Source organism: Halichoerus grypus, chromosome 11, assembly GCF_964656455.1.
Source record: "Halichoerus grypus chromosome 11, mHalGry1.hap1.1, whole genome shotgun sequence".
Taxonomy (NCBI): Eukaryota; Metazoa; Chordata; class Mammalia; order Carnivora; family Phocidae; genus Halichoerus; species Halichoerus grypus.
The window spans coordinates 90,117,461-90,137,612 of record NC_135722.1 but is presented as its reverse complement, the minus strand read 5'-3'; the positions used below and the strand labels follow the sequence as shown (position 1 = coordinate 90,137,612).

Below are 20,152 nucleotides of genomic sequence, written 5' to 3'. Positions count from 1 at the left end.
CGCTCCCTTTCTAGAATAAATAAATAAATCTTAAAGAAATTGATAATTATCATAACAAATGATGCTCAACATCATGAGTCATTAGGAGAAGGCAATCACAACCACAATGGGCTACCACTTGAAACTTGCTAGAATTACCATAATAGAAAAACCAAACAGTAATGGGTGTTGGTGAGGATATAGAGAAACTGGAACTCTCATAAATTGTTGGTGAGAATGGAATAAGATGACGCAGCCACTTTGGAAAAGAGTTTGGCACCTTTTTTAAAAAGTTAAGCATAACTTTTCCGCATGAGCTAGTTGTTCCGCTCCTAGGAATCTACCCATGAAAAATGAAAACAGGGCGCCTGGGTGGCTCAGTCAGTTACATGGCCGACTCTTGATTTCGGCTCAGGTTATGATCTCAGGGTTGTGAGATCGAGCCCCCCATCGGGCTCCACACCCAGCGGGGAGTCTGCTTGAAGATTCTCTCCCTCTGTCCCTTCCCCTGCTCTCTCTCTCCCTCCCAGAAAAATGAAAACATATACCCACACATAGACTTGTATATGAATGTTCATAGCAGCATTATTCATGACAGCCTGAAAACTGGAACAATCCAAATGTCCATCAGGTGATGAATGGATAAACAAAATGTCTACCAATAAAAAGCAATAAAAAGAAATGAACTACTGAGGGGTGCCTGAGTGGCTCAGTCGGTTAAGCGGCTGCCTTTGGCTCAGGTCATGATCCCAGGGTCCTGGGATCGAGCCCCACATGGGGCTCCCTGCTTGGTAGAGAGCCTGCTTCTCCCTCTCCCTCTGCCTGCCGCTCTGCCTACTTGTGCTCTCTCTCTATCTCTCTGTCAAATAAATAAATAAAATTTTTTAAAAAAAGAAGAAATGAACTATTGATACATGCTACCACATAGACAAATCTCAAAAGTACTATGCTGGGAGAAAGGAGCTAGACGGGAAGACCACATACTGTATGATTCTATTTATATGAAATGTCCAGAAAAGGCAAGTCCACAGAAACAGAGGGCGGATCAGTGGTTCTTAGTTCTGAGGGTCGAATGGAGATCAACAAGGGGTCTTTTAAGGGTGATGGAAATGGCCTAGTATAAAATTGTGGTGATGGTCGCACAACCCCATAAATTTACTAAAAATCATTGAGCTGTACACTTAAAATGGTTGAACTTAATGGTATGTAAATTATACCTCAGGAAAGCTGTTAAAAAATAAATGGAAAGATGAAAAAAAGTTCACCTCCTCTGGGCAGTCCACCCTGACTGCTCAACTTGTCCTCTCCTTAAGAAACTCAACTCTATATGCTCTGCTCTACTTTGATAGCACTTACCGCCTTCTAAGAGACTGTAACATTTTTGAAATGTTTATAGTTTATTGTCTAATTCCCTCTGTGAGAGATTTTACTCTGTTTATCGTCTATCAGGCCACACACTGATGTATATTCCCAGGGCCTAGAACAGCACCTGACACACGGAAGGTGCACAGACCCATGCTGAAAAATGGAATGAATGAAGAACCCTCACTTGGTGGATTCCCTCCAGCTCTGATTCTCTAAATCAAGGTTAAGTTTTGGTCTTCAGGAGAACCACTGCTCAGGACAACTTGGTATTTGGGGCCGGGGCTGGAGGAGGGCCGGGGTCATCCCAGGTGACCCTTCGTAAGAGCCCAACTTTCTCTATCTTATAGAGTCAGAGAAGACTCATCTTCCCTTCCATGCATTATGCAGCCTCTAGCATATTTCCTCCCTTCCCCTCCCCTCCCCCTCCCCTCCCCTCCCCTCCCCCTCCCCTCCCCCTCCCCTCCCTTCCCTTTCCTTCCCTTTCCTTTCCTTTTTGACCTCGGTTGAGCCATCTGCAAAATGAGTTCTTTCCATCATCCTAGGGAACACGTGTGTGTCTATCTGTGTGTGTAGAGAGAGGGGAAGCCAGCAGAGTGGGGAGGAAGCGGTGTGTTTGGGAGGCGCAACTCCTGCAGTGGGATGACCGTGGGGCCGGCCATCGGCTTGCTCCTCCGTTTCTTGCCTTCCAACCACTGAGGCTGCACTGGTGTTCCAGGCAGCACCGGGTGATTTTTCAGCTTCTAACACGGTTCCTGACACATTTACAAATGGAAAGTTCCTCTTTCTAGAAACATTTACAAACACCTGGATCAACATGTGAAAATGTGACATTCTTTTGGAAGCCAGCCTTCTTGGGCTGTGGGGCTCAGCTACTTTTGTAAAATGGAAGCACCTGCGTGGGCTTCTGGGCGCCTAGGATGCTCTCACTTAGGAAAACCTCATCCTCACAGACAGAATCATGTCGCGGCCCAGAGCGATGGGGAAAGAAGCAGTGGGCAGTCCTCTGATAACGAGACTTACTGGGATGGAAAATGGGCGCATCTGGGGAATGGGGTGGGGGGGCCTGTCAGGAAGCCTTCAGTTCCTTGTTCAGGCCCCTCCATGACGCTGGGGGCCCTGGGACAGTGTGATGGCTCAGATGGGGCTCCTGGAGTTCCCTGGGGCTGGAAGGAGACCTGTATCCCCGTGGTCCATGATCTCAAGGGGAGGACTACCAGGCAGTGGGTCAGGGTTCCCGACCTACCGGGACCTACCAGCTAGGTCTCCTCCCAACACAGCAGCAGACTAACGAAGCCCTGGCTGTTCCCTCTGCTGAGACCGCAGTGCATCTTTGCTCTGCAGAGCAGTGGTAGCCCCTGCCACCTCAGTGTCCTCCTCTGACCTGGGACGGCGGGGATCTCCCCGGGGGCTCCGGCCTCTGCCCCCTGTCCCGGAGCCCTCTTTCTGGGACTGCTCCTGTGAGTGTGCTTTGGGCATGTGACTTCATCTCGAAACTCCCTCCTAAAACTCCACCCCTCCCCGGCCTGTTTGGCTGCCTGGCGGGGGGAAGGCTTTCATTTAGTGTTGCTTTCTTTTCTCATTTCATGCTGTAATGGAGATTCATTGCTTGTTTTAAATCCATAATTTGCCATGAAGCCCTCGGCTCAGGCCCGGGCTGAGGTCGGAGCGGAGAAGTGGTGAGCTGTTTTTTACCCCTGGAGGTCTCCCTGCGCAGCAGCGGGTTTGGGCTCTCCCAGGGCTGGCTTTGGCCACCATCCCGGGGCGGGGGACACCCACGGTGCCCCGGAGGCTGGAGTCAGGGGAGAGACGAGTCCTTCCCGGGTGGGAACCCACTGGCCCTGGCCCTCCCTCTCGGTCACTGGGACTCTCTTCCCCCCTGCACTTGGTTTCTCTTCATCAATAGAGAAGCGGGGCCTCACGCTGGGGCTCTCATGCTCCACCTACTCCGTTCATTTCTGGGCCTGACAGGGAGGGAGGGTCAATACTTTCGTTGAGTTACTAAGATTTGTCCATTTCCCAACAGTGACGGATTCTCTTGACTGAGTGTCCCCGTGTCTTTCCACCATGATTCGGCCATGCTCAGGATTGTGCGTGTGTGTGTGCGTGCACACCAGTGCATTTGTCCTGGAGGTGCGGTGTCTGTGTGTGTCCACGGCTGACGCACGGACAGGGAGCCTCGCACACGACCAGCTGGCTTCCCTGACAGGACTCCGGCAAGGCACCCGGACACAAGTGGGCTCCTGCCTGTGCTTTTTCCGGCATGCAGGGATGTGGGGAGGCCCTGCCCAAGCCAGAGGAAGCAGCCCCGTGATGGCCGAGTAGGTGAGGCCCCCGCTCAGGGCAGCTGCAGCCTGAAGGTTACAGGACAGTGGCTCTCCTCTCCCAGGTGGCCCCGAAGCTGCTGGGTCCACGCCGGATGGCAAATGGTGGACGCCAGAGGGTCACGGTCCTGACTTTTGCAGCTCTCCATGGTCTGAGCTCCCGCTCCCCTTTGCTGAGTACGGAGCCTGCTCAGCATCTCCCACGGTCACGCTTGCTTAAAGCAGTGGAAGAACATATTATCCTCGCTCCTCAGAGCCAGGGAACAATGGGAACAATGCCCCTCAGGCCCGACCCCAAACCACCATCAAGGGAAGGCGAATCACAGTCAAACCATGATTTTATCAGAGAGAGAGAGAGTCCAGAGATGGCTACACATCACTAGCCCAGGTCTCAGGGCGAAGACCTGGGCCTCTCATGTCAGGGGCAGGCCTGCGGCAATGATGCGTGTCTTCCAACCTCCAGGTGAGGGCCCCTGTCCTGCTTAGACCCGGAGGAGTGCCAGTATCCTGGGTATGATGGTGGCACCCTTCAGGGGCATGGGGCTGCCTGGGGAGCCTCAGGCATGTAGTGATGGGGACCCTGAGGGGTCAGCAGAACTACCTAAGGAGTTGGGGGACGGCGGAAGCAGGAGGCTGAGCACCTTGCATGCGCAACAGACCCAGGGGCCTCCTACAGAACCTCACTGCCTTCCCTTGTGCTGGTGTTGAAAGCAAGAGATGCTGGAAGGCAGAGGGGAGGGCTGGCCCTGGGTTGGCCACTGGGGATGCTGCCTCCAGCCCAAGGCAGTGTTGGGCCTCCGGGCCACTCCAGCGAGGCCACTTAAATAGGCCGGTTAGCTTTCTTCTCATTGGCTGGGTCTGGGTAGGGTAAGGCAGGGGTGGGCGTCCCTGGCGTCAGCTCTCCCCACTTCCTGCCTGCCTGTCCTCTGCCCCCTACGTACAAGCCGAGAGGGAAGCACTGAGTTTGCCTCCATCCCTGATGGACCCCCAAACCCTTTGGAGCCTCGCAAGTTGTTCTGACACTGAGGTTGAAATGAAGAACAGGGAGATGGGAGTCAGGTTGTGGCGGGGGCGGGGGGGCAGGGGGCGGCATTCCTTTCCATGGCAGATGAGAGATTCAGGGAGGCTGTCAGGGGGCAGCAGGAGGGAGGACCCAGCTCTGAAGTCAACGTACTTGACCGGGTGACTACAGGGACCTCCAAAGAGACCCTCCATCACTGCCCCCCCCACACCCCCCTCCCAGCCTTCACTTGCCACCGACAACTGCTATGGGCAGCTACTCAGGGTGGGGGGGTATAGGGTTAACTACCCTCAATATAATATAATTATATTATAATGTAATTTAGAAGACAGAGACTATTAGTCACCTTAAGGTAACTCAATGCCCTCAGGCCACGCTCACCTTACAACCTGCCCAAGCAGGTAAGCAGGGAGTTAAACCAGGAGGGCCGCCGAGAGGGGCATGCAGTGGCCCAAGAGACACGAAGGAGGGGACTGTGCTTCTGGCCCTGGACCCCAAGAAGGGCAGAGGGGCAGGAAGGGGGTGGGAAGGAGCTGGGGGCAGGGGTGGGCGCTGGGGGGTGGGGCTGAAGTGAGCAGTAGCTCAGACGCCCGGCTCCCATCTGGAACTTCAGGAGATAAGGATGCTGCCTTTCCCCCTCTCTCCCATCTCTGGCTTGTTTGCTGCCCCTATTTGGGGGTGATTGCTGGGTAATGAACGTGGCAGGAAGCAGGCAAACAGCACAAATGAGATACAGCACCTAAGACCAGGCCAGGGCCCAGGCAAAACACGCTTAATAAGGAGATAAGGAAATCAATTCTGCTTGTCTTCCCAGGCGTGCGACCCCGGGAGGGGCCTACAGGATTCGTGTCTTTCTGCCTTGCGTGCTGGGTGGCAAAGCTTCTCCAGGACACAGAGCCTGATTCCCCAGGAAGGAAGAGCTGCTCGTTGGTGTGGCTTAGCATGGCGAAAATAATAGTGGTGACAACCACCCTGGGGGTGATAATAACAGCCAGTGCTTTTGTGCCTTGCTGCTTACCGGGTGCTGTTTTGAGAAACGTCTTACATCAATTATCCCATTAAATCCTCTCTATGACCCTAAGAGCGCAGGGAGGACTATTCCCCCGTTTTACATATGAGGAAACCGAGGCACAGCGGGTAGGGGACTCGTCCAAGGTCACGGCACGGGTAAAGTGACACAGCTAGGTTTCCAGGGTAGGCCACCTGGCTTTCAGAGTCTGGGCTGTTACCCTGAAGCCGCGTTGCCCTTCTAAACACGACACGACACGACACAACACAACACAACACATCACGGCACAATATGACACAGCTGTGGGGTTCAGTATCTGCCAGGCACTGTTCTCCACGGTGAGGTGCAGTGCAAACTCCCTCCAGTTTGCCCCGAGCCCTGTTGCTACAGTTATATGATGAGCATTACTGAGCACCCAGTACGTGCCTGCAGGCTGTCCTAGGCAGGATGCAGAGACCCACTGGGGGAGACAGACAGGGAAACGGTTACTTTCAAGATCATGTGTTGAGTGTTGTGACTGAGGTGTGGACGGAAGGCGAAGGGAGCACAGAGGGGACAGCCAGGCCATATGGCGTTCAGGGAAGGCTTCCTGGAGGAGGTGATGTCCAAGATGGATCCTGACAGGGGAGCAAGAGTTGGCCAAGGGAAGAAGGGAGGGAAGGACATTCCAGGTAGCAACACACAGGCGCGAAGGCATGAAGTGTGGGCAGTGGAGGGAGCTGCGAGCTGGTTGTTGTCCCCAGAGCAAAGCAGGTGCTGGAGCAGGGCCTGGAGGGAAAGCAGAGGGCAAGCCTGGGGCGGGGGTTGGGCTTTGTTCTGTGGGGTGCTTTCTCACCCCTGAAGAACAGCTTTGTCTGTCCCTTACTGACAGGGAGACTGTGGCTGGGTTTCTTGCCACCAGTTTCTGGAAGAGCCGTTTTAGAAACCAGTGCTCTTGGGCTGTGTTTCAGCTCTGTCTTCCCTTGCTGGACCCGCACGCCCCTCCCCTCCAGAGGATGAGGATTGGGAACTGGGGGGTGCTGCCAGTGCCGGACATTTAGGGGGCCCGGGCCCCACAGGTGCCCTGATGGAGAGATGCAGAGGGGGCTCGTGGCTCTGAAAACTCAAGGACCCATCCGGACCTTCTCTGTTTGCCCCCTCATTGTCTGGAGCTTGACATCATTTTAAAGATGCCCTCTTTATTTGAATTGACTTAGTCTCCATCATTAAATAATTCATGTTGATTTAGAAAGCTTTGTTTCTAATGGGAGCCACAAGACAGCAGAGTTAATATTAGAACGGGCCAGGAAGATGAGGGAAATGGGAGGAAGACTGGGAAAACTCCCTTCCTAATAATTAACCCGCCATCCAACCACCGCCCCCCCCCCCCCCGCCCCGCCGCCTACTTCCAATCCCCCTCAGTCTGCTCTAGTTTCTCTGTTTCCCAGCGGTCATTATCATCTGACATCCTCCGGACCCACACAAAGTGCTTGTTTAATCTGTTTACTACTGATTGACTGGCTCACTCTCTGCTAGAACATAGGCTCACCAGGGCAGGGCTGGTTTTCCCTTTCACTGACGGATGAACCTTGCTTGCCTAGCTCAGTGCTTGGCACCTAGTAGCTGTTCAGGAAATAGTTCTTGATCAAAACCTCGGCTTCCATTTCCTCCCTGCTCCGGGTCCTCCAACTTCTCGCTTCTCAAATTTTCAGGCACTTAGCGAGATCAAATGCAATATCGTCCTCACGGCTCTAGCCCTGGAGCAGTAGAGATATTTGTCAACCCTGGGTCCCTGCAGGTGCGAGAAGGACACGGTCTGCATGTGTGTGCGTATGGATGTAACTTTAAAGTGTATGGCACGTTAGAGTGGGGGGGTGTTTGTTTGGTGCTCACAACAGTTCTGGGAGATTTGTATTTTTATTATCCTCATTTTATAGATGAGGAATGAGAAAATCCATTCATTCACTCACTCATTCATTCATTTGTTTAAAAAACCCCAGATAGTATTGAGGACCTACTCTATACTAAGTGCTGGTTATAGAGAGTTGAACCAGAGACCCCGGCGGGGCGGGGAGCGCTAAGGACCTTGCTCAAGGTCACACAATGAGTGACCTGCATGTAGGGGTTCTGCAGCCAGCCCCTGACTCTTCCTGCTACACCCCAGCTCTGCTCATGTGCACGGGGGTCCTATGATGTCCCGCTAAGCTGAGTCCCCGTAGACATAGCTCGGAATGCATAGAAGCTGCAGACAGAGGGAGGACTCTGGGGTTAAAATGTACAGCCAAGTCCAGAATCCCAGGGCTGGGCAGGACTGTGAGAGTTCCCCTCTCCAGACTCAAAGTAGGATGCCGCACAAAACACTCTGTTACCTTTTGTGCCTCAGTCCCAAGCGGATTCTGGTTCCAGTGGGGGATGGGCCATATTCCTCAACTACTTGGTGCTGCAAGTTGGACTCCTTATTGTAGAAGTCACGGCGTTTTGGGAGCCCGACAGTACTTAGTGACCATCTTATTTATCACCACCTTCATGTTACAGATGAGGAAACTGAGAGCCAGAGAGGTGGAGTATCAGGGCCAAGATCACACAGCTGGTTAATGGCGGGACCTTGACTGTTGCCTCCAAGTCTGCTGCTCTGGGATACCATGATTCTTGAGATGTTCTGCAGGTGGAAAGATGCCTGTCTCGACCTGGCCCGAGTCAAGGCATGGTCCTCTGTGCCCCAGAGGGAATGCAGCCTGGCCGTTATCCTGGACCAGGGCCCCGGAGTCTTTGCCTGGCTCTGACCCTTCCCCTTCTTGCTCTCCTGGTCCCCTAGCTTCCTCCCTCTGCCTCCCAGGGTAGCAAATGCTCAGCTCCCAGTTGCTCCTTGCCTGATGGCATCTGAGAGCTGGAAACACTAGGCTAATTAATGTGTCTGTGACTCTAGGCTTGGCTGCTGGGGCTGGGTCCCCATGCCCTCCCTGGAGCACCACGGGCTGTGTGAGCTGGCCCTCTGGCTTCTCCAAGCAGGATGCTGGCAGATGCATATTTTAACAATGCACATCTGTTGGCTATATAATCCCTCATATTTGCCCTCCTCACTTGGTGCTTTGATGAAAGACCCCCAGGGGTCTCCCTCTGTTCTAGCCAAAGTCTTTGCTTTGCAATTTTGCTGGAATACCATCTGATTCTGCTCTCACATCTTCCGCAGGTTCTAATCAGGCTCTTACTTTATTTAATTAAAAATCTATCGCAGGCAAATACAGACTAAATTAGGAAGCTCTCTCATTCCTGGAACACAGGGAAGGCCGTCCCTCCCTTGGGGACCTGGCTGGGACATTTTCCCGGGCTGAGATGTCACCGCAAAGCAGATGGGGTCTTGGTTGGGAAGCTGGCTGGCCAGGGTAGAAACACCCCTCTCCCCTCTGCCGCTCTGTCTGTTCAGCACGGTGAGCGGACCAGAGCTCCCCTTCCAGAAGGCTGGGTCAGCTTCTGCACACAGGGCCTCTCTCCAGGGCAGTAGGTGGGGCTGTACACCGCAAAGAAACTCCGTCGGGCTGGGCGCCTCGGGCAGAGGCCTGCGGACCCGCCAAGGGGGGCTGGGGGGGGACCCCTGCTGCACCAGCTCAGGGGTGGGACCTAGGGGGATCAGGAGGGGCTGGAGGCACAGTCTGGGGCAGCTCTTTCTTGCGTGAGGTTAGTTTGTTAGGAGGAGTGGTGTCAGTGGAGTCTTCAGGAAAGGTGGCCGGAATATGCTCAGGCCCCTTTTCCCCAGCTTTCGGGAATCCAGCAGGCTAGCCTGTCGGGGTCACCTGGAAACTCCTCCTTCCCCCTCTTCAACTGCCTTCCAGACTCGTAACGCCTTTTCCCCACACAAACCGGCTCTGTGCCAGGTCTGGCCCCAGGAGGGGGAGATGGGTATGGGGGGGAGCCTTTTAGATGTGACCTAAGAAGGAACCGAGTCTGTTCAGATGAGACTCTGCGGCCCCGCTCTCAGCAGCCCAGCCCTTAAGCAACGAGACAAAGGAGATTGTGCTGGTATTTAGGGACGCAGACAGCACTGGTTTGGAGTTGGAAAATCTGGGGTCTATTTTGAGTGGTAATTAAGCCATGAGTGGCTTTGCTCTCCAAGTCTCAATTTCCTCATCTGTACAACATTTGGAGTAATTTGGGCTTGGATACGTCCCTGAGAGAGGAGAGGAGGCCGCCTGTGAATGATTGGGTGCCACCGGGCAAAGCTCTGACAGCAGGACGAGAACTTGAGGACGAGCTGCGTCTCTGTCTAGTCTAGGTCCTGCGAGAAGTCAGGAGTGGGCGGTGCTTGGGTCCTCCTCAACTTAGCATCCTTTGGTACTGTCTAGAAGGGGAGCAAGGCTGCAGGACGCAGATTATTTTGAGGACGGGGAACAGAATCATCTCTGGAGATGCCCAAAAGTGTTCCGGCATTGCACGATCAGAAAACATATCAGACACTAAATCCTCCTACTCTTCTCCACACCTCCACACCACACTGTACCCCCATCCCCACTTCAGCCACCATCTCGGGAGAGATGAAGATGTCTGCCTCTTCCTTTCATATCCCCGATCACTCTTCTGCAGGCCCTTCTGGACCGAGCTGTCCCAGCTTATTTACCCTGCCGGACCCGCTTTCTTTTCTCTTTCCTTCATCACAGGCTAGAGGAGACGCCGGGGTGGAGGGAGGTTCTGGGGTCGGCCCTGAGCTCTGCGTCCTGTCTCGAGAAGCCAAGCCCCGAGCTCGGTAAGTGGTCGTCCGGGGCTTGCTGCTGTGCTTGGGATGATGTGCCCCGCGTGTTGCTGTGTCGATCTGAAGTTAACCTGACACGCTCTTAAATATTTCATCGGGGAGCAGCCACGCGCCTTATCCGCCAGGTGAGGAGGCAGCGCCCCAGCTGTTGACCCCGTGGTCGGAGCCTCACTGCAACTGCTGGGGGCGGGCTCCCCTCTCCGCCGCCTGGGCCCCATCCCACCCGGGGCTGGCGGAGCCTCACCGAGGAGGCAGCGCGGTGGTGCCCGAGCCCTAGCCGGGAGACCCCCCCCAACCCCACCCCCGGGGCCGGGCCCTTGGCGTCTCCAAGCCTCAGTTTCTCATCCGGGGCAACAATCCCTGTCCCACTGTCTTGCGTCAGAAGAGCGGAGGTAACGTAAGTGGAAGTGCTTTGAGAGGGGCGGTCAAGTGCACACACATGTCTGCTATTACGCCTTGTGTGTGCGGCTCGGTTCTCAGGGGCTTGGGCCTCAGTAGCCGCTGGCTGGAGGAGGGAGTTGATGGGGCCTGACCTCGAAGTCAGAAGGAGGCCGTTTAAGAGGCGGCCGAGCTCACTCCCTTGTCTTCAGGCAGGTCTGCCTGGGTGAAGGGGTGGGGACCTCTCAGGCAGGGTGTCCCAGGGGCAATGGGCTCCGGGGAAGCCAAGAAGAAGAAAGGCCAAGGCTGACAAAGGTCTGATTTGGCATAAGGGCCCAAAATGAATTTTCCTAGGGATGATTTAGGCAGTCAGTTCTCCAGCTGAGAGCCAGGGTTCCCAGGGAGCGGCGGAGGGTGGGGAAGGAACAGGTGCAGCGGTGGTCCCTAGGGATGCTGAAATCATGCTTTGTTAGCACCTAGTGGGAGAAAGCACGGACTCAAGGATGTGTCATATTCTCTGTATTTCCATCGCCTAGCACACGGCCTGACAACCATCACGTGTGCAGAATATGCTTCCTGATTGAATAAATAAGCATTCAGGAGCCCCTTTTAGCCCCTTAAGCTGGAGTCAAACCCCCTGAGGTTGGACAGGGTCACAGGTCGGTTAGCGGTGGCCTTCTGATTTCCAGGGCGGGAACTTTCACTTTCCCCTTTTTGGGGGGGATGGTGGGTCCTGACTCAGTGGGGCAGCAGTGGCCGGAGCCCAGCGTGATAACCCCTTTGGGCTTTGCCCAGCGGAGAGGCCCTTCTGGAAGTGAGCGCATGGTGCTTCCTGGAGTATCCTCGCCCCCCACGTGTCAACAGCTCTTACCCAGGACGGTGAGGCGTGCGGGGCGAGACCTTATGGCAGCTTGGATGGCCTGGCATTCGTACACGGCGTCATCTTGCAGCTCTGCCCGCAGGATCTTCAGGTGGTGCTCTCCTGACAGGTGGTTTCCTACCACCAGGTACTGTGGGTAACCTGTGGATACAGTGCACACGTGGGGGGTGGAGTGGGGCCGAGGGTCGGGAGGCATTCCTACCAAACAGGCACAGCGGTGGGACACGTGAGCAGGGGCTGGTCTTGGAGGCTGGGGGATAGGGGTGGGGGTGGGGGTGGCGCGACTGCTCAGGGCCTTGACCTTGGTGTGAGGAGCACAAAATCGAGAGCTTTCCCTGGATATTGGGCAGTGTGTGTGTGTGTGTGTGTGTGTGTGTGTGTGTAGGTTTAGGAATATTGGAGAAGCTATGATCAGAGAGGACAGAGAGAGCAGAGATGGAAATGCTAAGTGTGGGCAGACACAGCAGGGTTAGTGCTCTGGTAAGCGGTGTGCTCAGTGCTGTGGTTTACCAAGCAGACATGCATTTTGATAAGGAGACACACAGAGAGACAGAGAGACCCAGGCTGCGATTCTCAGCAGAGAGAGAGAGAGAGAGGGAAGAAAACAGAAATCTCTGGAAAAGAATCAAGAATGACTTTGGGGGGAAAGTTTTGTTCAGGATGAGCAAATCAAGGCCCACCCTACCAGTGGCTGGCATCCTCTGGCCACTTTGAACCATAAGGGGCCCTATTCTGGTCACTTCTTCTCCACACCTCAGACCCCAGGGCCTGATTAAGCACTTACGAGGCACTCAGGACACTTAGGAATGTGGGGCCTCTTATACTACTGGTGATGAATAATGGATAAATAAAAATTTGAGAATGATAAATCATTAATCAGCTTTCCTGCTGCTGTGTAGGGTGAATATAAATGCCAACGTAAGTCGTGGCTGGCCAGGCTGGGCAGATCCCCTGTCCTGGGCCTTGGGCTCTAGACCTCCTTAGTATCTCACAGAAGGATCTCTTTCCCATCATCCCCTTACCTGAGCTCTGTCTCCCCTCCTCCCCACCCCCCTCCTCCTCTTACAGGGACCTTCCTCCCTGTTCTCTTCCCTTCTCTCTTCAGAGGCCCGCCCACCCTCCGGCAGCTACAAACCATTCCTCTTAAAAGACCTTCGCCAGGACAGTGTGAGTTCTCAGAAATGTGCCGTAGGAAGAGGGGGTTGGCCTATCTGGCCTTTTAAAGAGAAGACTAGGGCTCAAGCCAGTGAGAGAGAGAGAGAGACAGAAACAGAGAGACAGAGGGACATGCAATAGCTCTCCAAATATTTCCGTCTCTAAGTGCGGCTTAGATGTGTTCAAGTAGTTCCCAAGGACAGCACTAGCACCAGTGGACAGAATTAATATTCGGAAATACTTTAGAATATTCTTAATATAATTTGGAAGGTCCAGCGAGGATCTAGGCTGCCAGAGGTGGTAGTGAGGTCCCCATCAGTAGCTGCATTCAAGCACAGGTTGGTGATCACCTGTCAGGCACACTGCAGAGCAGATTTCTATCCTAGATAGAATATTGGAGCTCTAAGGTCCTTCCCATCATAAGCTAAGGGTGGGGCAGAGGTGGGGCAGGCCTCTCCAAGGGTGGGCCGTACAGGGGCCACTGACACCCATTCCTTGTCAGGGAGATAGCTGGGATCCTTCCCAGTATGTATTTTGGGGGCTTCCTGTGTGGCCGAGCCCTTCAGGCTCATGTCTTCATGGCTAGCATCGTCCCCATTGTGCAATCAAATGGCCCCGCCCAGCATAGCTGTTCTGGCCTGGCCAGAGATGCTCACATAGCTGTTCTGGCCTGGCCAGAGTATTTATTGAGTTGGCTGTACCCCCGGGGAGCACCACCTCCCCTCCTGCCCGCCCTTCCTGCCCTCTGCTGGGCTTTGGGAAGAAGTCCAGGTAAGTTAAGCTGGCTCTCCCCAGGGCCAGGACGAGGGGCTGGAAAGGGGTTCCTGCCCAGCCCTCTCCCCGCTGCTGCCCTCAATGTAGCTGGCTCGCCGCCCCCAGCCCTTCCAGCCCAGCCTCTGAATCCTGCTGTCTTTGATTAGTCCCTGGTCTCCTGCAGGCATCTTGGCTGGAGCATGTGTTTTTGTTATCTTGCAAGCGATCAGCAGCAGGATTTCGCTCTCATGAGCTGCTGAAAACATCAGTGATGGGTTTGTTTGTATTTGCCTAATTAGGCAACAAGCTGCAATGCTATCCCAAGGACTGGCAGGATCTTTGGAAAACACAGGCCCAGACGCCTCGATTCTAAGCAAGTTCTAGCTCCTTCCGTAGTATTATTACTCTCTTTTGCTACGCTCAGGGGAGGCAAAATTATTGAGGGTCTGGGTTCTACAGTCCAAGTGCCTGGGTTCAAATGCCCAGTCTATCGCTTCCTAGCTCTGTTGTCTTGGGTGAGTTACTTTAACTTCTTTGTGCTTCCATCTCCTCATCAGCAAAATGGGGACACTATCAGTACGTGCGTGGCACACAGTAGAGTCTATAAATGCTGGTTTAAAGAAAAATGACAGTGAGATAGAATAGCCAAAAAGGTCCCTTTCTTTAGAGGCGAGAACATGCAGGGTGCCAGGCTTTTTGGGTGTTAGGAGCCAGGGTCCCATACATGGGGATTGGGTGTATGTTTGAATCCATTTCTTTCTTGACTGTGACTTTGTTTACCTGTCAAATAAAGGGGGAGATCCTTCTTTTTCTCCCTGTGGATCATTGTAGATTTATGACATAATGTCTGAGAATCACTTGAGCTTCTTAGAAGAAGAATGTTCTATCAATATGAGGGCATGCATTTATAAATCATTTCCTTTGAAATGATTTTCAGCCTTGGTGACCGGAAAGACAGTTAGGTCTTCAGTGAGGGAGTGATTCCTGGTCCACTGAGCCGGGCCACACAGAAAAGGATAAAATTAAAAAACAGAAGAGGATGGAGCTGTGGTAGGTTGAAGTCTCACAATTCTGGGCCTCGGTTTCCCCACAGGGGGACCTGTGCCATTATTGAGTGCTCTGCGAATACTTGCTGAATGAAATCGAGATCTATTCCTCTCTCTTTCTTGTCAGGTAAGCAAACAGTATTTATTGAGCATGTGAGTTTCTGTCATTATTGTCATGATGCTTTTTTGGGGATCGGTGATCAAATATAGAAAATGCTTTACCAGGACTTTGAATTTAGTGGCTATGCAAGGAGATGGACAACCTTCTTTGTATAAATGGAGTCAAGTCAGAGAGCAAAGAGACCCCAGTTCATCAGAACCCTTCGTCAGTACTTAGTGGGACCCACTCCTGATCCCAGAGAGCCATTCATGGAATTGGATGCCAGAAGGTCAGTTATCCATGTAGTGATGAACATCTGGGGTGGACCTTGAGCTTCCCCTTGGCCACCAACCCAAAAAGACCCCAGTCCTTGACCGGAGGCTGCAAACCACTGACCAGGAACCCGGAGCACCTCCTTAGCTAGCAAAGATGCTGGTCCAAGCTGAGAGCCACGCAGACCATGAGTGATTCTGGTTTGGGAAGGTGAGATCATTCCCCCAGCTTCTCTCAGGTAAGGAAGTTCAGAGCCCCTGAAATTGGCTGGTTCCCATAATACTTAAATTTTATGGCAGCACAGTATATTTTGGAGATATTATTGTGTATTTTATCCATGCTCAGCTGGGCTATAGCGCTCAAACCCGGTGATGCTATTGACCATGGCTATAATGTTTCAATATACATTTTTGGCAAGACATAACTCACATTTTAAAATATTAATTTCCCAACCATCATGTTCCTGAGTGCACTTCGATTTTTATTTTCCTGCAGCTGTACACCACGAGAGAAGCAAAGCTACTTCTCAGTTGAATACATATATATTTTTTTCTCCTCCTCCACCCTCAGCCATTCCCCAATGGCAGGGACACCCAGATCCCTCGTTCCGAATTTTCCAGGTTATGCTAAGCCTCGCAAGCTGTCACATGCCTACCTCCCCAGGAGAGAATAGTAATTGCTGATAGGTAAGTGACCAGGAGGATGATTCTATTCTTTTCCCCCCACCGGGGGAGAGGATAGATTGGAAGGACATCTATGTGAGTTAAGGGTTGACATTCACAACGGTTAACAGATGATAGGGCATCACACCAACCGGAGGGAACTCAGCTGCCAGGGGCAGGAGCCTACCGGGACATCCTTGCTCAGTACCAGCCTGGGTGGGCTCAGTGAGGTTTGCACTTGAAACATTCCTTTTCTTTTCTTCCCATCACATGGTAACCACTAAAAGCAACTGGGTTCCTTTGTGAGTTTTCAATTTCTTTGACTCCCTTTAATGGATGACAGCCCGGGAAGAACCAGGTGGTCACTTAAGTGGGGGATACATTTTGGACCAAGAAACAGGAACACGTTACTTCTAGGAATCTGACTCTACCTGAATTGTGTTTGACTTTCAGAGAGATCCCCCAGGGCCACACTGTTCGGGTTTGACCGCCAGAATTGAGGGTTTACGTATAATTCATTACTGGTAGTCAGAAGGGCTCTCAAAGTCCTATGGATCCTGGACCCAGAGCTTGCCTATCCTGACTCTACTCGGTGGGTGGGCGGGGGGGGGGGGGGGGCGGATGCACAGTGAAACCTGGAGATTTAATCTCCAAATGCCCATGAAGATGGGGTTCCCTAGGAGGGTGGCTGGGTCAGGCAGGGACGGGTTCCAGGCCTTCCCGGGGAGGTCTGGGGGTACTCACTTGAGAGGTCCCTGCCCACTCCCAGAGCCAAGCCGTCTTTGATCCACAGGACGAAGCCATCGTATTCAGGGATGGCACACAGCAGTGTCACGGGCTGGCCCGACACCACGGCCTGGTCCTGGGGTTGTTGGCTGAAGGAGTACACTTGGCCTAGGAAGGAGACAAGCACAGCGGTCAGTTACTTGCAGGTAGCAGCATTTTCTGGAGGAGGAAATGGGGCCCAAGGAAGTGGCAAATACTAACAGGAGCTGGGCTTGGTCATGACCGAGCAAGTACTGAGTATGCATTACCTTTAGCTTTTTACAGTCGCCATAACGCTTAGACCTTACCAAGCCCAGTTTGCAGGGGCCTGGATGTTAACTAAATTATCCAGAAGTGTCTGGTGGCAGGACAAAGGCTATAAATATAGAGTTTTCTGCTCTAAAGACTGTATTTTCACCTACTGAGTTGCGCTGTGCCCAGATCCCTAAGCCGGTCCTGGAAGGAAAGCTGAGGAAGCAGGCTGATGTGATCCGTGTTCCCTGGGGGGCCACAGATGCATGGACAAGAGGACATTGACATTTACAGAGCCCCTGGCCCACAGCAAGCTGCATTTCACGTGCCCTCCCTTCTGTAACCTGTTTAATTACATGTCAGGGCAGAAATAGCCCGATGTTACAGCAGGGAAAACAGAATCAGAGAGGCAAAGTAACCTACTCAAGATCACACAGCTAATGAGTGGTGGAGCAGGGGTCTGACTGGGGGGCGGTCCCTGTGACTTCCAAGCCCGCATTCTTTCCCAAGTCCTGCCCAGCAGATAGAGACACACAGCTCAGGAAAGTGGACCCGGTGGGTGGGCTGCTGTCTCAGCCTCTTCTCCCCCACATGGGAGAGTTGGAGATGGCCACGGAGGACCTGAACCCTAGCTATTGCCCATCGTGGGGACACAACGCCCCAGGCTTGGACCACTGCTAAGGCCAATGCTCTCAGCAGCAGGTGGCCCGAAGAAGGGAGTGATACACATGTAAAGAAGCGGAGGGAATGGGGTGCCTGGGTGGCTCAGTTGGTTGAGCGACTGCCTTCGGCTCAGGTCATGATCCTGGAGTCCCTGGATCGAGTCCCGCATCAGGCTTCCTGCTCGGCAGGGAGTCTGCTTCTTCCTCTGACCCTCTTCCCTCTCATGCTCTCATTCTCTCTCAAATAAATAAATAAAATCTTAAAAAAAAAAAAAAAAAAAAGAAGCGGAGGGAAGCGGGCCAGGGGGGTGGAGCCGGCGGTGGGGCTCCCCAAGGGCAGCCGTGGAGGTCCGCCTCAGAGAGCTTGTGGCAGGTGGGAAGGTAGCCGGTTGCAACCTGATGAGATCTTGGCTGGGTCTCTGAGGAGTCTCATTAAAAATCAAATTGGCCCTGAATTGTGGGAGTAACACTTTTTATTCCGATTTGAGCTTTACAAATTAGATTTCATAGGACATTTTAATCAGCTATGTGTGGTGGGTTTATTTATTTTTTTTCCTCTCAGTCTCTTCAAGTTCTCTGTTGTAATTAGACTGTTTCTGGCACCAAAACAAGAGAGAGAGAAGGAGGAAGAGAAGAGAGAGGAAAAGGAGAAGTGGGGGGGGCCTGGAGAAAGAGCCCAAGGAAGGGGTGACGTGAGGAGGGTCAGGGAGACAGGAGGGAGCTGGAGAGGCCTGAAGAAGGGGCCAGGAAGGGAAAGAGGGCAGGGAAGGAGGAGGAAAGGGAGGAGGGAGGAGGGGGAAGCCTGTAGGGGGGCACTCCTTTCTGAGGCTCTTTTCTCCCCGCTCAGTGATGATTTCACAGCTCCTTCTTATACCTCAAAATCTTTCTTGCAAGAAGGACAGTGTCAAGACAGCTGCCATGGCTGCCAGAGATTGTGTTATCAGAGAGAATTATCAGGTTGTCAGCTGGGGGCGGAGGGACTGTAATGAGAAGGCCCCAAGCAAGTGGTGAGGACCCTGCGGGGGTCCCACCCCCAGTCCCGCTTCCTCAGGTGAGGGTGAGGATAACAGACAGTTGAGGTACAGGGGGCATCCTGAGGGGGGTGCGGGTGGCGGGGGGGGGTGAGCCCTGGTTGGTGCAGGGAAAGCCGAGACTGGCCATGGAGGAGGACGCGGAGTGCTCACTAGCTCACTTTGGATGCTGTCTCAGAGCCATGGATTGGGGCAGTCACGAGATCCCCCCAATAAGCCCTGAGCACACAGAGAGCTGAAGGGACAGTGAAGAGTAGGGGAGGGCCTGGGCGGAGGACGGTCTGATCCATCCCCAGCAGGCTTCAGAGAGCTTTCTAGAACATCTCAGCAGGCTTCAGAGAGCTTTCAGCTCCCACATTGGGTCTGTTTGGATCCCTTCGGCTTTTCTATGGAAAGAACGTCTCTTGGGGTGGGGTGGGGGCATGGAGATAGATATACTGGACAGTCTCAACAAAACCACCCAAAGAACAGTATTTACCCATTATTTTTTGGGAGGGGATGATTGATGCTCTGACAATTTTCTTTTTCAATCTAATTTTAATTTCTGTGCATTAAATACATGCCATGAGAAATACTTTTTCTTTCAAATCAGTGAGATGCTTTTTCAAATAGAATCATAAGCTGAGTGTCACTATCTAGAGTAGAAAAAATCACAGTGCTGTGGGTGGAGGGGAGGTGGAAGGATGGGGTGCACTGTCTTTTCACCCATAGGATGTACCTTGAGTTTTCTCTTCCGGGCTTCAAAGCTCCTAGGAACACAGTGTGCATCCATGGGTGTAGTTTCCAGGCCAAAAAATGCTCTTCACTCGTTCCCTCACAGCTGGTTTCTTTTCCCTGTCTTTCCGGCTCCCAGGAAGTGAACTGTGAGTGAGCCCGGGATCTTTTCTAGAACATTCTGGGCGTTATGGTAAGTAGACAGGAAGCTCCTTGAGAACATTTGTGATTCAACACACATTTATTGCGACCTGCTACTAGGCAGGCATTGCACTGCCTTGTGGGAAACAGATGGATATGACGTGGTCCTTCCCTCCAGGAGCGAACATCTGTGCGCCCACCACACCCAGACAACTCTGCTCTGGGCACAGAGTATATGCTGCACCCACCAGCACACCTTGTGCCATCCATCCCAAGTTTTCTGCCTCAGTTTCCCATTGTGCCCACTGACATTCTCCTGCTGTGAAGCCTGGCAGTCAGTGTGACCTCCCTTTCCTGCTTCATTTTTAATCTGTCCCCATCACCAAGTGTGGCCCAGCCCCTCCTCCACAGCATCTCCCAGACCCACCCTTTCCTCTCCATTCCTACGGCTGCAATCCAAAGTCTGGGCCCTCCCCACCTCCGCCTGGGTTCTTTTGACAGCCTGTGAATGCTTTTAGGTCCAACCCTGAGTCTTCTCCCTAAACCACCACTTTCCTCGTGCACTCTCTCCCTTTCCAAGGGGTGGGAAGTCTAATGGCTCTCCACTACCTGCCAGACAGCACCCGACAAGCTTCTCCAAAATCTGACCCGCTTCTCTCCAGGTGCTCAGCAGCCATTCACTTATGTCACCTGTCCCATGTCATCGAAGTCCCACCATTCTGGAATCGCCCCTCTCTCCAGGGCTCCCTAACCAGCCCTGCCCTCACTGAATGCCAAATTCTCCTCCAGGAGCTTTTCCTGTGCCTCTAGGCACTTCCTGTCACCAAGGGGGGGATCTTTTCTCTTCTCCTCTCCTCCCCACTTTTCCTCCTTCCCATCCCCCCTTAACTTCTTCAAAACTTTATTGAGCATTTACTATATA

At 53.0% G+C, this 20,152-nt stretch overlaps 1 protein-coding gene across 6 annotated transcripts in view; it reads right to left on the bottom strand.

Annotated features, from left to right (window-relative positions):
• The window catches only part of KIRREL3 (kirre like nephrin family adhesion molecule 3), a 537,206-nt gene that overhangs the window by 74,256 nt on the left and 442,798 nt on the right, over positions 1–20,152 (bottom strand). For 5 of the 6 annotated variants that reach the window (XM_036099296.2, XM_036099300.2, XM_036099301.2 and 2 more), the window contains exons 4-5: positions 16,410–16,559; positions 11,668–11,817 (exon numbers count right to left, since the gene is read on the bottom strand). In XM_036099296.2, the coding sequence (XP_035955189.1) occupies positions 11,668–11,817; positions 16,410–16,559 (300 nt within the window). The remainder of the gene's footprint in view (positions 1–11,667; positions 11,818–16,409; positions 16,560–20,152) is intronic. The other variant, XM_078058779.1, reaches the window with a different exon arrangement.